This window comes from Spodoptera frugiperda, chromosome 29 (genome assembly GCF_023101765.2).
Source record: "Spodoptera frugiperda isolate SF20-4 chromosome 29, AGI-APGP_CSIRO_Sfru_2.0, whole genome shotgun sequence".
NCBI lineage: Eukaryota > Metazoa > Arthropoda > Insecta > Lepidoptera > Noctuidae > Spodoptera > Spodoptera frugiperda.
In genome coordinates, this window is record NC_064240.1 from 6,124,216 (window position 1) to 6,141,657 (window position 17,442).

At 34.1% G+C, this 17,442-nt stretch overlaps 4 protein-coding genes across 4 annotated transcripts in view; 1 reads left to right on the plus strand and 3 right to left on the minus strand.

Moving 5' to 3' along the window:
* LOC126912729 (uncharacterized) overlaps positions 1 to 17,442 on the minus strand; it is a 202,865-nt gene that overhangs the window by 92,307 nt on the left and 93,116 nt on the right. The window lies entirely within an intron of this gene.
* LOC118268151 (PCI domain-containing protein 2 homolog) lies at positions 159 to 3,158 on the minus strand. The gene is made up of 3 exons (XM_035582466.2): positions 2,751 to 3,158; positions 2,315 to 2,483; positions 159 to 1,940 (listed from the first exon to the last, which is right to left on the minus strand). Exons 1-3 carry the CDS (start codon positions 2,961 to 2,963, stop codon positions 1,132 to 1,134), a joined length of 1,191 nt encoding a protein of 396 aa, XP_035438359.1. The 5' UTR covers positions 2,964 to 3,158; the 3' UTR covers positions 159 to 1,131.
* LOC118268275 (MKI67 FHA domain-interacting nucleolar phosphoprotein) lies at positions 3,598 to 6,911 on the plus strand. Its single transcript, XM_035582691.2, has 9 exons — positions 3,598 to 3,780; positions 3,864 to 4,040; positions 4,181 to 4,358; positions 4,613 to 4,713; positions 4,800 to 4,861; positions 5,115 to 5,292; positions 5,623 to 6,083; positions 6,449 to 6,687; positions 6,809 to 6,911. The coding sequence occupies exons 1-9, from the start codon at positions 3,700 to 3,702 to the stop codon at positions 6,886 to 6,888; spliced, it is 1,557 nt and encodes a 518-aa protein (XP_035438584.2). The 5' UTR covers positions 3,598 to 3,699; the 3' UTR covers positions 6,889 to 6,911.
* LOC118268276 (protein AAR2 homolog) lies at positions 7,224 to 10,452 on the minus strand. Its single transcript, XM_035582692.2, has 5 exons — positions 10,132 to 10,452; positions 9,656 to 9,858; positions 9,185 to 9,445; positions 8,790 to 8,916; positions 7,224 to 8,500 (listed from the first exon to the last, which is right to left on the minus strand). The coding sequence occupies exons 1-5, from the start codon at positions 10,332 to 10,334 to the stop codon at positions 8,086 to 8,088; spliced, it is 1,209 nt and encodes a 402-aa protein (XP_035438585.1). The 5' UTR covers positions 10,335 to 10,452; the 3' UTR covers positions 7,224 to 8,085.

The following is a 17,442-nucleotide window of genomic DNA, read 5'->3' on the forward strand; positions in this document are numbered from 1 at the left end:
CGGCCCGAATAAACCAACCAATCAGCGCCGAACTAAAAGTTTTTATTACCACTGATTTTTGATGTCTGAGTATTAATAAGGGTATGAATGAGTATAAATGGAATAAGGTGTCTACATAGACTTTTATCAATGAAATCAGGAAAGTAAAAACATCCAACTTGAAGAGTGTGAAATTTTTATTGATGTTTGAATATCATCATTCCGCTAACAATACCTTTGAGAATAAAATATTAAATGGTACATAATATAATGTATACTGTAAGTACTAGGTATACATTGAACAATTCGTTTTACACTAAAATGCCATAATAATTGACAACTACATCAATCTACAAAAACCTGTATCAAAGTGTAAATCTCACTGAGTACTTTAAATCTAGGGCTAAAAATATCGCAGTTATTCAAATAACTTCAAGACATTATAGTTTTTATATTCTACGCCATAGAAATTAAAGTTAAATATGCCATAAGAGACAAAAAAGCATGTCTACTAGAATAATAAAACTGATCAGCACTTTGGTTTATTTTCTCACACTATTATTATTTTCATATACTATTAGATACCAGTAGCTACTTCTTTTTGGCACATTCATAAGCAGTGTAGTTTTAAACAAGACTAGTTGAATACCAATGCAGAAATCTAATATTGAAAAGGAAACTACATTTAAATTACAATAAACATTTGCATCATGAACCAATATGTTGGGAATAAATACAAGTACAGAATTAAGTAACTATTGTGCGGAATGCAGCGGCTATTTTAACTATATTGTCACTTCACTGTGAGCGTACAAAATTGATATAAAAATATGTCAGTCTAAGACTACCTTAGAACTAATGGGACCCCGGTAAGGGTAGCAAGACTTTTCTGACAAACCATTTCCATAATTGGAATACCCTGCAGTAATTCAACCCTCAATACATAATTAAAGATTACAACACTATTTTTGCTTTTATGGAATCATTTTATGCCTATCAAATTTCCTATTTAATTTCTATTGAAAACTGAATCAATTCTACAATGATAGAACTTTAAATTCCTTTATAGAAGAATAGTGTCAATAATCTTAATGTAAATGCAACAATTTAATCCGAATTCTCTTGCTCCTCCCCACTAGGGCCCTCATAAAACTAATACAAACTGGACAGAGGAGGAAACGCATTCTGCTTGCTTACTACCACCTTCTTGTGTTGATATGAGATATACCCCTTAATTTTACCATCATAAATCAAATTCGCAACAATGCATTGGGTTTCATCAGCATCCACATCATCATGCCCCATCAGTTGCAAAGCAGCCTGGAAGCTAGCTATTTCAATTTGATGGCTATTTTCAGCTAAATAAACCTTCCTGAATAAATTTCTATATGCAGTGATCTTTAATTTTTCCACAATTAAGTATATACCAGCACTAATAAAGAAACTCTCATGTTCTTCCATTACTTGGTCTATTCCTCTCAAGTCACCTTTCTTCACAGCAGATACTAGGTCCCAGAATTGCATTAGGTCATATTTCTGCAGCAATTGTATGGATGGCATGAAGCCTAGAAGCATTTTTACTGGTACTAAGTAGGTGAGAATAAGTCTTTTATTCTTAATACTCTGTTTATGACAATTATGGAAAGCAAATGACAGATAATCATCAGCAGATCTATAATCTGAATCGAACATAGCTTTGCGACCTACAAAGTATCTGTAGGTGATTTGTTGGGCTAATGGGAACTGATCTTTGAATGGTGATGAATCAATTGCTCTTATCAATGGTTTGCAAAGATGTAGCTTATTGATCCTAAAGTACACTTTGAGGAGTTGGTTGACAAGAGTCAGCATTCCTAATCTCTTGGTGTCAGCATCAGATGAGCGGTTATCAGCAGCACAGACCCTGAAGCATGCTAACAAGCTTTCTGCTGCCTTTTCTAGGATCTTTCCATTGCTTTGAACTGAAAAATTAAGTTTAATAGATCAGCATTGAAGTTAGGATAGGTTAGATATATTTTTTAAGTTTATAAAAACAATAAGAATACTAATTTTCGTCCACACAATCTAAGAAGTTAGCTCTGATGTTAGTCAGTCTATGTACTGTTATAACTTGTTATGAACTATGCAGTCTCACACTATTTTGGAAGTTCTTGAGATATTATTTTCTAATCCAGTGATTACAAACTCTAATTATTATTTTTACTCGATATGACTTAGGAATCAGTCATAAACAGCAACTGATCTTATTTGCCTCTTCCTACATGGCCAAGGCAAAGCATGGCAAAAGAGTTAACAACAACTATAGTTACATATTGTTTATTTCAACTATACATACGGTAAGTAGCTTCAGCTTTTTGTGCAACAAGTCTCAGATCCAAACATACTGTATACATTACAGGTAGGCCCCAATTGACTTCCTTCTGATTTTGCAACAGTTTCACGACACAGGCCACACAGGCACTCTGATGCTCGAAGGCCTCCATGTAGTCCCTCAAGTACAGTGACTGTGAATGTGTAATAATTGGGTTATTTTCAAAACAATTTGAATAATATTCAATAGTGTAAGTAGGTAAGGCATGTTTTGATGCAGGGAAACAATTTTATAGAGGATTATCAAAGATGCACTTAAATGCTGAGTGAGAATACTTAGAGGTGGAATATTACACTTTCTTAGTATTGTCCCAAGCACTTTATTTAGAATAAACAATCAACATTTATCTAAATACATCGATATGTCTGATTTAAGTATAAAATGTGATTTATTTACAAACCTTTACACATAGCAGATGACTGATCACTATTTCGTCCAATGGAGCCACACAGTTCCCTTCCACGAGTGTGGCAATATCACTTGATCGCAGGTTCCTGTTTCCTACATGTTCGTCACGAAGCGACAGTAACCGAGACAGGAAATTTCCCTGAGAGGTTCTATACATGCGCTCGATCAGTTGTATGTATTGGTTCAGGCTACCGGTGGCCGACATGATTTGAGTTACTATTATCAAACGATTACTGTATCATAGCTAATTTATACAAGCATTCAAAATGAGTAGCGTCTTCACTTCTATCGATTTAAACAATTAACAATCTTCTTTTCTCTAACATATAAAAGAAAATTCAATAATAATCACCACAGCAATAAGTATGTACTGATTGAACTGACAAATCAAAAATTAGACATTTGACGTTAACAGTAATCAACAACAATCCATAGAGTAGATGAAGATTTGGCCTTGCAGAATATTATTCTCTAAATAAGGAGTTAAATGCAATCCTTTAATATCTGATGCTTATAAATAATATTCCATATTAAAGTGTATGAGAATCGAAGTAATAAATTAATGTATAACCATCAGGTTTTACATTTTTCATGTGGACGTTTCAGAACGTATATACATACAGTCTCCGACCACCGTAAACAGATAATTAACAGGATTCTCAGTCTACGGGCGAGATTCCTCTAATCGTAGAAGGAGAATCTACTATACTTATCACTTTGGGGCGAGACACTGACCGAAGCTGACCCATTTCATAAAAAAATTATGTCTTTTCGTTCTGAAAGTTTTGAGTTTTGACTTCATCTGTCAGTGTCAGTGATTAGAAATGACATATCGTAACTCGTGAGTGTCAGTGCTGTCACACGTGGGTTATTGATTGAAGCGGTGAAGGCGAGGTGTTTTGTATTTTCTTATAAATTTTGCTGATAGTCTAAGTTTTATAATGGAGGAAAACGTAGCATTAGATTCGACGAAACAAAAGAAATTTGTAAAATCAATCAGAGGCATTAAAAAGTTGATTAAGGTAACAATTTTTTAATTTATTTCAATGAAGTGGGGTTATGAGAAGCAAGATTTTCTGATATTTTATTGTATATTTACTTACAGAAAAATGAAAAGAAGACAGAGCCTCAGAAAAAGGATGAGAAGACAGGGCCGAAGCCGGCCGAGCCAGCCAAACCTTTTAGTATGAGGCTAAAAGGCGGCAAAGTTCAGAAAAATAAAAAGAAGCGCAAACAGAGAGGGCTTGTGTATCTGGCACATATTCCACATGGGTTTTACGAGGTTAGTTCTAATATTCAAACATAAACTTAGTACAAAATCATTGTCTTTGTTTTATAGTAAGAAACAATTTATGCATGTGCATTGCATAATATTTACCAAGACTAAAAATTACCTAATATGTTTTTAATTTATTATTTCAGCATCAAATGACAGAATATTTCAAACAATTTGGTGTTGTTACAAATGTCAGAGTGATCAGATCGAAGCGTACTGGCAACTCTAAAGGTTTTGCATTTGTCGAGTTCAAAGAACCCTCTGTGGGACAAATTGTTGCTGAGACTATGAATAATTATCTTATGGGGAAACGGCTGATCAAGGGTAACAATAATATTGTTTATGTTTTTCTAGATATAAAATTATATTACTAAGTTATGTAGTCCAATAGTAGTAGTGTACTATTACATGGGACTTAAAACACAAATGGTGAAAAGTGGATGTACATTGTATAGTGGCATTATGTGCCATAATGTGCACTTCTGCCCACCCCTTTAGGGTAAAAGGTGTCATGATACTACCAATAATATAAATAAAATTGTAAAGTAATAAGTGCTAATGATTAATTATACTTACAGCTGCTTATATTCCCCCTGAGAAACAAAGACAAAATGCACTCAGAAAGCATTGGAATAATGTGAACAACCCTACAAGTAACAGGAGATTGAAAATTAAAAAGGTACCTAATTGATTGATTATGTTACATACTGTCAATGTAGTAAGATCAATATTTGTAACAGTAAGTCACTGTTTGTTTTCTTTCAGGCATTTAATGCAGACAAAGATGAAGTAGGTGAATTAAAAAAGGCAAGAAAACTTTTGTCTAAGTAAGTATTGATTATTAATTTATTTACTTACGTGTGAATACTCAATCGCTACTCAATTTTAAGTTGTACTTAAATATCGTGCTATATCTATCATTTTATAAAGAATTGATAGTGACAGAACTATATTTGAGAGTGTCTTAAAATTGAGTAACGTTTGAGTATTCGGGCATTAGTAAGTTATTCAATTAGTTTTAAGTTAATATGCAAGTGTTTTTTTTTTTATTTCTGACTTCTATTATTATTTCTGTTTCAGCTTAAATAAGAATAAGAAGAAACTTAGTGAACTAGGTATAAATTACGATTTCTTTGCGCCAGTAGATGTGCCAGAAGCACTGCTTAGTGAGATAGTTAAAGAAGAAAAAGTTGAGGAGAATAATTCTGTTCAGGAAGAAGAAAACAATAAGAAGGGTAAAAAGGAGAACAAACAAAAGGTAATGATATGAGTACATACTAGTGATTTTGATACTCGCATCACATTCACAATTTTTAATACAAATATTGTCAATTTGAACATCAAGTAATCAAATAAAGTTTAGTATTACAAAAGGGAACATTCAATGAATGAATATGTATTACTTTCTTTTATATTTATGTAAAAACATTATCTTCTGATTAAACTGTATAACACTTGTAATCCGATGACTATTTAATTATTATTAATATGAAAAAATTATAATCAAGGTGATGTCTTACAGTTATTATTGAATGGTCAATATATAAAAAAAACACCAATACATTTTAATCTTTAATTTAAATTGCAGAAAGAAGCTAAACCTGAAGTAAAAGATAGTGTTAAACAACAAGAAGTTAAGGGAAAAAAGAATAAAAATATAAAGGAAGAAAGCAAACCAGCTAACCCACCAGCAGTAGCTAAAAAAGATAAACCGGCAGAAGATAAAAAAGAAAATGTAAAAAAATCAAATAAGAAAGATACAAAGCCAGTAAAAGTTGATGAAAAACAACAAAAACAAAAGGAACAGAAATTGAAGGAGGCTGGTATTAAACCAGCTGAGTTTATTAAATTAAACAACGAAGATTCTGATGATGAGGGTGACAGTTCGGATGAATACGCATTTGACTCTGATGAGTATGACAAAATGTTAGAAAAAATGAGTGAAAATTCGGAATTATCATTTTTGAGTGATGAGGATGATGATGAATCGCTTGGTGATGATGATGATGACGATAAGGAGGATGGTGATGAAGAAGAAGATGATGACAGGTGAGTTGATGTTCTGCTTTGATTTGGTTTATTCTCCAAAACGATTTCGAAAGAAATTCGTTAACAGCACCCTTGTACCTGGGGTGGGTTTTAGTCAATAAGAGTCTGACTGTCCCTTTCGACCACACCAAGCTCCTGATGAGGATTAAAAAAGAAATAAAAGAGTAAACAAAACTGTACCTACTCACAGTTTGATAATTTTTCATTGTAAGTCAAATTGTTGATCATTAAGTTGAATTCCAACTTCGCCAAGTCTGCTTTGGGAATCCAATTTACTTCTAATATTGAGTAATCGTACTTGTGTCCACTTGATTAATGAGATAGTATTCTATGATTTACTTTATGAGTTAACCTTTTTTTCCCAGTGATGAAGAAGAGGCACCTCCTAAGAAGGTGAAAGGCAAACCTGTTTTAAAAGTTCAGCCTATACCAACAAAGAAACAGCAACCAAAACCGCAGGCAAAGAAACAGCCACAATCCAATCCACAGGCAAAGAAACAGCCACAAGCCAATCCACAGGCAAAGAAACAGCCACCACCCAATCCACAGGTTAAAAAACAAGAACAAAAGAAACCTGTTGAAGCTAAAAGGAAAGCACCTACAAGTAAGTGTAATATATCTATTGACTAGCTACTCGAGCCCTGTTTCACCAGCTGTTGCTCCAATAGATAGAAGTGTGATGTTTTATAATGTTCCTCAGTAACTCTGTAATTTGTGATTTTCAGAACCAGCAGTTTCACCCAAGAAACCCAAGTTTGAGAAGACGAGTCAAAAACCTATGAAGAAACAGTTTAAAAAGAAGTAGGATCAATAAATATGTTTAAAATATATATGTTTTTCATTTTAATATAAGAAAGCCGCAAGTTTAAAGTGGAACTAGGTTGGTCACATCTGCTGCATATTGGACAAGTGGTGGCCAAAACTCAACTGAGTGGATCGTCAACAGACGAGGCACCACTAAAAATAAAATAAATTTTAATATCATTCTTAATACGTAAACTGTATAGACCATCTCTTGGGGTAGTTAACTACCTGCTGTTATAGGTAATAGCAGAATTTCTTTACAACAGCCATGGAATGGTGGAATGAATTGATTTCAAAGGATTATACTGCATTCCCAAATTTCAATAAAAAAACAAATAGCAGGTACTATTTATTTATTGACTTCATTTTCTAATAACTTGAAATATACACGTGAAACCAATACCATTTATTCTACCAATAGGTATATAATAAAGACATACTGATACATGCGGCGGGGTTCACAGGACACTACTTATTGATAAAAATATTTAAATATTCAAAATTTAATAAAATGTACATAGTACACAACTACACACTTATCTATCTACCTTGAATGAAAGGTGCAATTAATTAATGGAAAAATGTACGAATAATAAAGTTAAAAAGTTTGATTGACTTATTATAATTATTTGTTCCACAATACTTTGATGAAATGTTAGTAAAAATGCCCTGCATTTATTTGTACTTATTGAGTAATGAACTTGATTTGGTGTCAATCAAACGCGAAGATAGATATAGCCTCACTGAAGCATTGTAGACACCTAATAAGTCGTTCACAAAGAATCTTTTTCTTTGTCTTCTAATACTAATACAAAAATAAATGTAATTTGTTCTCTGAAATTGAGCTCAGGCTGTCTCATTTCAACCTCTCCATTGTCACACTACCTCAGTAAGGCAGTTCTTAAATACGTACCTAATAAAAAAATATGTAACACGTGGCGAATTATATTTAAAGTTCACAAAAACAGGTAGCCACCATTGGTTCTACCAAAAACGACAGAAGATAATTATTCTGCTGTCTTAGATCACATACACGGTAAATCTTGCTACCTATCTTACAAAATATGTAAACGATTTCATAATTACACTGAACTATATATTAATAATAATATAATTAAATGATTCACCACACAAATAAAATGTGTTTGAATAAATCGACAACAAAATTATCTTAAATGTATTTAAATTTGTAATAGAATTATTCTGCCTCATTCAGCTGGACTATAACTGGCCTTTCGTCTTCTTCATCAGCATCTAAACCAGTGAAATCCCATTGCAGTTTATCCGTCAGATTGTCCTTGAACCTCTCAATCATTGTCAGAAGGCGGCCGTCGACTTTGCTCACATAGGCAGTACGGAAAAATTCCCGTAGTTTCTTGTAGACTAAATTCTTGTTCATAACAATGTCAGCAAGGAAATCCTCAGGCATTTCTTCAATTTGTATTTCAATTGTTCTGATGAAATGGAAGAACACGCTGCGATATTTGTGTATGGCATCGTCGCAGGAGCACATGAGAATCACCAAATTCTTCCAATGTTCAAAAGCTTCGAGAGAATGTCCGATGAGAAAGCACAGGTACGCGAATTGAAGCTCGCCAATGATATGTAGCGGCCTGGAAATATAATGTTTTAATAAAAATAGTGCTATTTAAGATTGGCGGTTCGGATTCCCGGGTTAGGCAAAGTAATATATAGAGTTTGTGGTTTCAAAAAATTCTCAGTAGTAGTTTGAAGTCTGGAATAGGGGCTGGTGGTTATATGTAATAGGCACACCCTTAATTACATAGGACTATTCCAAGGTGCTGGTGGTCTTGTATTATACATGTCAACTACCTAACTCCTACTTCTTTGATTATGAGTATTATGCCAAATGTCATAAATACAAATATTGAATAAACTTACTCGTCATGTTGTGCAATCATAAGTTCCAGTGAATAAGATTGGTCCAAGTAGTGTTTCGTAATTTCTTCTGGTGTGGATCCCGGCGGATACTTGTCGCGCGGAATTTCTGTGAATCTCATTGACATACCTGCAAGTTAATATTAAAAATATTAATATGAGATAAAAATTCTATTTATACTATAGGTCTATAATATTGTAAAGATGAAAAGTTTTCTTGTTTGATGGCACTGATCTCTAAAACTACTGGTTTGAATTGAACAATTGAGGAAAGAAATCCTATAAACTGTCACACTATGATCAATAGGAGCAGAGCAGCAGATTAAACCACATGGGAATAGCTAGTTTATTATAATTGCAAAGCCATCTACTCTCATTACGACTATTCAGCATATTACCTGGGGCAGGTTTTAAATCTGGTAGCATTGCGTCTTCTCTTTCTTCCTGTGTGCCTCTCTTTGCTCTCTTAGCCGTGGATTGTCCAGCAACCTCTTCTTTATCTTCACCCGAGACTTGTGTAGACTCTTCTGCACTTTCTTGACTTTCCACTGATGCTGTAGACTTCACTCCCCTTGGCCTCTCCTCGTCAGTCATAGAAAGGAGCTCTACAGAAGCTCTGATCATACCATTTTCTGGCGATAGTTTTGCTGCTAATTCAGCTGTAATAGGTATTAATAAAAAATGTTAGAGTAGATTGTTATTTGCAATATTCTTATGGCAATTAATATGATAATTGTGTATCAATGTCACATAAGATATTTACTTACATTCTATGTTAGTTGTAGGTAATAATTCTGTTACCTTGGCTAGATAACCTTCATACATATAAAGTAAGGGATACAAGTATTATATTGTTATTATAAACCTACCAGGTATTTGAGAAGTAAGTAGTTTCCATTTCTGCCATATCTCATAGGGATAAGGTGCAAGGTGACGGTCCAAATTAAACAGATTGTCTTTCAGGCGTTGGATGCTTTCTTCTGTGATCTCTTCTTTGCTCATGTCCTCTGTATCTTTGTCCCACATTTTGACTAGAAACTCCTTTTTGTGGAAGTAATGCATGAAGCCTGACCTGAGGATATTGGAAAAGGATAATAAGCAAGAAAATGTATAAGAAACCGGTAACTTCACAATTCAAACATTAATAATATACTTATTATTTGAGACTAGCCGATTACTCAATATAGATGTTATTCGGTAAGTTATTTTATAACAGGTGTTATTGCTTAGCATCATAAGTTTCGAACAATCATCTGTTTCATTTTTGTTTGTTGTGATTTTGACATGTTTTATCGAATATCATGTTTTATAAGTTTTAACTTTCAAGCTAGCACAAAGTACTAACCTTGGTGATACGTCTCCAGTTCCTTTGCTCACTCCAGAAAAATGTATGTAGTGTAATCCAGGTGGAATCATTTTAATTCCGCGAAAATCTTCTTCAGTATTCCAGCACTGCATATCTATGCCAAACTGTGTTTCTTGAGGTACTCCGAGGAAAACAAATGTTCCTCCTTCGACTAAAAGCTTTTTCGCAGTTTCTTGGTCCATTTTGTTCAGCTAAACCCGAAGTAAATCAATAAAATGTGATAAAAATACAAGCGATCAATATGTTTACATCCGGGAAATGTCAAATTTGTTTGACATCTGTGGAGAGCGAGATCGACAATGTCGTACTTGCGGAGGTGAGGTTGCTATTGTTGCCATTAGGTAAAAATATCGTATTGTGTTTAGATTAATATTAAACTTAATTTAATTTATTAAATAATTAATTCTAACTTGGAATTTTATTATTTATAATTTAAAAAATCTATATTATTTGTAATTTAAAAAAAGTTTTCCCACAAGTTCCACAAGAGAATATTTTACTGTGCGTGTCGTGGATACGGTTATAAACGGACAATTACACATACTTGCATGAGGTAAGTAAGCTAAGCTATCTTCATAACGACACCCAGACCCGGAACAACAATTTGTGAAGAATTGCTCTGTACGCCATACGGTAATCAAACTCGCCACACGTAGCGTGGCAGCCGATTGCTCAGCTAGATACCGTACAATTCTACTGTGCATAGTTATACGTGCATTTAGACGAAAGATTAAAATCATTTGATTATTAAAAAATATCACAAGCCACTTCATGATGTGACCAATAAACAGACGGACATTTCATGAAATTCAAAGAATACAAACATGAAATACTCAACTGCTTGAATTACTCAAGCATTTATTTTCGAATCTAAAACACGGCCACGATGTATAAATAGTTGGGTATAGTACTTACGTACATAGATTTCAATGTTTAGTTTTAAGCTACAGCAGCCTTTAAGAACGTACCTACTTAATGTATAGGTATTTCTTACATCTGTAAGTCCTTCAATGAAAATGCAGGTACTGATGTATCTAGTAGTTGCAAATATAAATGATCGACAAGTACTTCCCCAATGTAAACTCGATATTAAAAATCCACTAAGAGCTCATACATACGTACGAAAATTGCGCCGATCGCAAAGAGGTTTGTTTTCCACTTGTGATTTCGTCAGACGAGCGAGCACACTCGTTCGAATAGTTTGCGTTCGTTGAAAAATTCCTACCGAAATTTTAGTCTGAATTTTTTTCGAGTTCTCGCGTCGAGAGGTTAACACAGAAAGCTAGATGTCGAGCATTACGCAGCACCTGCATTTTTGTTTTAGTACTGATTTTTTTTGACTAATTATTTTCAACAGGTGACGAATTCAACGTCTCGAGCACCACTAGCGCCGGCGAGACGGAGCGGCAATCAGAAAAGCGCTTTAGTTTAGCTGTCGCTTGCAATTAGTGGATTTTATGAACCAACCAGACTATCCCACTATAATGTACTCCAGCTTTATTTCGTGGTTTTAATTATCGGCGTATCTGTCTTCTAATTGGTACGGTTTTGTTCTCTTGTTGAGTACAGCTAAGAATGAAAATCATTGTATAACACTGTCAAAAATAAAGGAAACAAAGGTACTTTTGTAGGGTAGTTTGTGCCAAACACGTACGTAATTCAATTTTGCTGAACGTGTAGAATGTAGATCTCAGAGTTCGAAGGTTCATGTTTGAAAATTCGTTGCATTTGATTGCGGTCCCGTCGGTGATTTTTGAGTGGCGTTAGTTCAGCGGTGTCTCTCTGTCAATTGACTTGAAAAATCGGTTCATCAAAGTGAGTGATGAATATTGAAGAGAAGTGTACCAAACATTTTCATTTCAAGTTTCTTTTTTTTGCCTTGTTATTGATGCGACATCCAGAAATATGTTTGTTAGTTTTCCTACCAACAATTCATTATAATTAGGTATAACCGATTTTCCAAGTAGCTTTTTGTGTAGAACGAAAAGAATGTTCCTTTACCTATTACAACTCGTAACTGGCAATTGGCACATTTTAATCAAATTGTTAGTAGTCCTTTTTTACATCTGGGTCTCGATACATCCGATTTTTTGATATCGCTGACGAATAGAGACTCTCAGTGGGTATACACCTGGGAAATTAGGATGTAAATTTCCATTCGCCCGTTCCCGCGGACCTATATTCACCGTTTCTTTGTTTTCATCGGAAATTTAAGGATACAAAGTCTCGAGGGTCTTCCTGCGCGAAGACAGCAGGATTAGGCCGCGAGGGATGATGAATACAGGGCAAACACATACACAAGGGCTCCAAGATAAAATTCACACCTTCTGTTAGATAAATTGGATCCAAACGATTACAATTGTGAATATTTCGTTGTTTCTTTTTATTTGTGTTGCCTTGAGCTGATTCAATTTTGCTGATAAATCATGATGGTTTTTCGTTTAATATTGCTATACTAGATTTAGCTAATGTTTCCGAAAAATGTTTTTGAGAAAATAAATATTGGTTTATTGTAACTTGTTACCAACAATTTTTTCTCATACTTTCATTTTGTCCTCACCTATCAAAGTTGCTGGGACTGAACACACATCGATATAATAACTAAGTAACCTGCACATTAATGTACATCGACAACACGTCTCGGAAGCACTCCGGAGACATGAACACTATTAAAAGTTCGACTAACTCCGTGAGAGTAGCGACGCAACTAGTTTATGTTAGAGACCTATCTAAGCACCAAATAGCCTCGGAGATGTAATTCTTACAACTAGTAGCTAGTGGTTGTAAGTTTCATAGTTCGGACACCACGAAATCTCAGGAGGAAAATAATAAAGTTGGGTAAGATTGTTTTGTTTAATTTCTCTTGTTTATATTCAACTGATTAAGTATTAAGAAATTTCACCTGCGTATCTACATATTCATTGATACTGAATATGATTTATAAGGCATTTAGCACTTCTCATTTCAAAAACAAAAGCTTTGTGTAAATGTATTTTAGGCTACGAGTCTACGGCGTAGTATCCAAAGCTACGCTGCATAGCATCGGCATCGTAGCTTCACTACGAATAATTCAAAGTTTTTCATTTTATTGATATTTATGGTATTCTGAAGTATTAATAACACTTTGATAAGAGAATATACGGTGCTACAAAAATGATCTTTCTTTATTGTTTGTTTACAGTTTACAGCGGCAAACAGTAACATAATCACGAAACTCACATATATTTTAATAAACATAAACAAAACTCTGAACTTCTTTTGAAACAACTATATATTACTTACTGTAGGTACACAATAAACGCGTGTTCAGTGATGTACATTATATTTGTATAGGTATGGTTTATGAATTATAGGTATATTATTGCTGAAAGTCGTACATTGCGTGTTTATTTTCACAAGTATTACTATTAGTGTAAATACTGAATGAAGCTTGAATTAACTCACTCATAGGTCCTATAAAGTTTATAGATAGTTATATCACATAATTTTATATCGTTTTAAGAACTCTGTGATCTCAATCTGTACTATGTATATTAATATTGATTTCAGTGAAAAGAAAGGTTTCCTTTTAAAAAGAAAGTTTACCTAAAAAAAGTAAAGTTTACATTAGTACGAGTTTGCTTTACGTTTACCGAAATCGAAATCAGACCGCGTTCGACGGTCTGATTGGTTGTTTCACTTAAGCCGGCCAATCACAGCGCTGAACGCGCTCTCGTTTCGATCTAACTGAATGTTAAACAAACTCATACTAAGCCCTACGCCCTACCTGACTGCGCAGTTTTAACTGTACTGTACCGTACCCGCTATAAGACTGATATTGCTGATGGACAAATTGAAATATCTTAAATACGTTACACCTATATTTCAATCGTATCTTTAAAGCACCTCCAAAAAACCCACTAGGTGAAAATAAAGCGCAGTTAAATAAACATCAACACTATAACAAACTGCAGTAACTAAGTAACAAAATACAAGTTGAAACTTCAACAACTGGGCCACTGACCGTACCGCTTTAGAAGCGGTTAACGTAATTAACGTGAGTTGGACCTTCAGTTAAATTGCTTTATTAATTTATTAGACCAGCGTTCGTGATTGACCATAGCAGTTAGTTGCTGAGAGTGCTTTTCAATTCAATTTTTGCTGTCAGGGGTTCTTTTTTTGCCGAGTTTTTGCGTCTCGACTCGGAATATATATAAGCTTTGGGTCAGAGAATAGGGTAGATGACAATTTTTTATGAGTATTTTTAAATATTGGACACGTATGTTTTTATTTTCTTATGGAAACAAATACGTTCGAAGATATATCGATTTGTAATATCGCGTGACGTCACTTCTAGGTACGATTCATACGCAGAAATGACGTGTTTACTCTTAAACTTTGATCCGTTTTTATCTAAGTATTGTTATCAATACGTGATGAAATTGATTTTTAATTTTCATTCCGTCATCATTCCTATTTGTTATGTTGCGTGTCTATGTGCTCGGTTTGTCAATTTTGAGATATTACGTTGACGTAATTCACAAATGTGATTTTGTTAGCTGGCTTATTTAGAAAGAATGCTGGATGAATGACTGGAGATTATTAAACTGTACAGATGATGTGTATTTTACTGCCTCACTGTAAGATGAACAGAAATATTAAAGTTGGCAATAGGCTTACTAAAAATAATTTGAAAGTAAAATTACCGTATCTACTTACTTTTGTTTGTAACAGAACTATAAGTGGAAAATTATTCTAGGAACTATTTTTATGAAGTGTTTACTCAAAGAGCCGAAGGTTATTTTTGGAGTAGTAGTACCCTTCCTTACTTATTTAGGACAGACGCAGACTAAAAGTAATTAAAAGTTACCGACAGTCCGGTCGCACGACCTGCCGTAAAATATTATCTACAATTTTAATTATTAGGTAAATAATATTGTCATGGATTAAAAATACAAGTGTTCTATATTGCCTAATATGTGTTGTAACATATGTATTTATTTTTGGAATTGAATAGTCCTTTACTTACTACCATTATACTTAGGAACGTTGTATCTAACGATGAACACGCAAGAGGCCCATTTGAAGATGAGCGATTATCACTCGGTCTGGTTAGATGCGTCCCAATGACACGTATAAGTCTAGCAACAATTGTCTAATGTACCTACATGAGACAATTGTTACAAGACTGTAAATTGGAACAAAGACTACTGCATTGCGGCACAAATACAAATACAGAGATATCCTTACCTACTTCGAATCTATTCAACTAACCTCTCAGTCTTTGAGTTAGGTACAACTAGTATATCATAACATTGTAAACCTAATACCTCAATACTCGTATTTCTAACCGAAGTGGTTGGACATGTTATTGTTTCAGTTATCGACGCGAAGAAAATTGAATTCGTCCACAATCCGCGGGATTGCGGGATCGGACCCGGAATCGAACGGTTTGTTTCCCAATAGTAACTGCCATTTGTTCTGAGGACCATTGCAACAATAGCAATAGATTGATTGGTGTTATGTAACGGTTTGTTGCTGTAAGAACGAGATTGGATTGGCAGGGATGCAGTTGGGATGTAGTTTGTTTGGACGGATAAGTAGGTCATCAGTTTAGTTCGATGCACTGAAATTTAGATCTTGAAATCTCTTTGCAATTTTCTAATTTGTAATACCTTGATAAGAGGCTGGGAACGTTGTTATATTTCTTCTACATATAGTACCCTAACCAAATAAGGCCTATGCCCCAATAAAGCCTATTTTGAAAATTTCTCTCTTCCCGATGTCAAATGGTCGCCAAAGTTTGTAGAAGTGTGCATGCACATTACTTAACTAATTTGAGCACAGCAAGCAACCCGTGCCGCGATTATGTTGGAACCTACAGTCGAAAACAATCACGACGTGGAGCGCACTTTAGTTTTTATAAAATTCGAGTAGCGTAAACTGTTAGTATTTTTATATTTATCAGTATACGACGTACCGTGTTTTGTCTGTATGACAATTATACATTTAGCCATCTCCTCACATTAGTGAAATAGCTATAATATCGGTGTATTTCATATAATAGTTGTTTTCTTTACCTATGTGCCATGTCTTAATAAAGCCTACAAAAAAAACGTGTAGGCCTTATTACGGCATAGTTGTTTTTCAGTAATTTCATAGAAAACGGATCACCAGCTTCTGTCAAAAAGAAAGCCAATGGATTTTGCAAAAGATGGAAAACGCTGTTAAAATGGTAGAAAGGGGTAAACGGGGTGAATAGATACAGAAAAGGGGTGAATGGATATCGGGAAATTCTTCATAGTATCTATTCACCTTCGAATTTTATGCACCCTGTTTTACCCGGTAGGCTGCTGCAGCCAGATATAACTTCCAAAGAAGTACGCATCATCTAAAGAGTGGTTTCCACTACACGAAAGCTAGATCGGTCGCTAAATTGACTACAGAACAAGAAGTTATTCTCATTCGTTTGACTGATGCTGGGGTACCGATGACTTCAAAGATGTTACTTGGGTATTACATGATGAGAAACTCGTTTAGCCTGATGTATAATGACCAAAATTAATTAATAAGATCTCATTACATTTATTATAAGCATTGACAAAGTTTTGTTATAATTAAGAAGTTGAATACTTACTTGTTTTTATTGAGGCCTTATTAAGACATAGGGTTCCCAATAAGGCCAAAGTGACACTTTAGTTATTTGTGTTTATAAAATTGTAATTTTTGTTTCTAAAGCCATTTTAATTCCATTATTACAAAGTTTAATAAATATATATAAGATTTTGAAATTATCAGCCCATTGTCATTTTAAACCTACGAGCTAGGCGGTAATAAAAATAAGGTAGGCCTTATTTGGTTAGCTTACCTTAGTTTATGTTATTGAGTGCTGATTGGTTACTCATCAGGTGATCACCTGACCAATAACCAATCAGATCTCTCAGCTCTTCTGCTTCCTATCTCATAACATATTTAAGGACCTATTTATTATTTATTGCCTTTGAGTTTTATTTTGACATTGTTAAGTTTTAATGAATACAAATAGAAAGAAATCTGTGTTTTTAGTATTAAAGGAATAATTCAGACTTAAGGATTTCGAATCCAATAAACTTGTGAAACAAAAGCTAAACATTTTTCAAGGCAGCGTATAAAAACAAATTTAAAAAGCGTTAAAATGTTATTGGGAGTTGAACATTGGAATGAGATGAAAACAAATAAAATCTTAGATATCACTTTCAAGTCTCGTTTATGTCTGTCGTTGATTCTTCGATAAATTAGACAGATCGTGATCGGTATTTGTACTGAAATAAA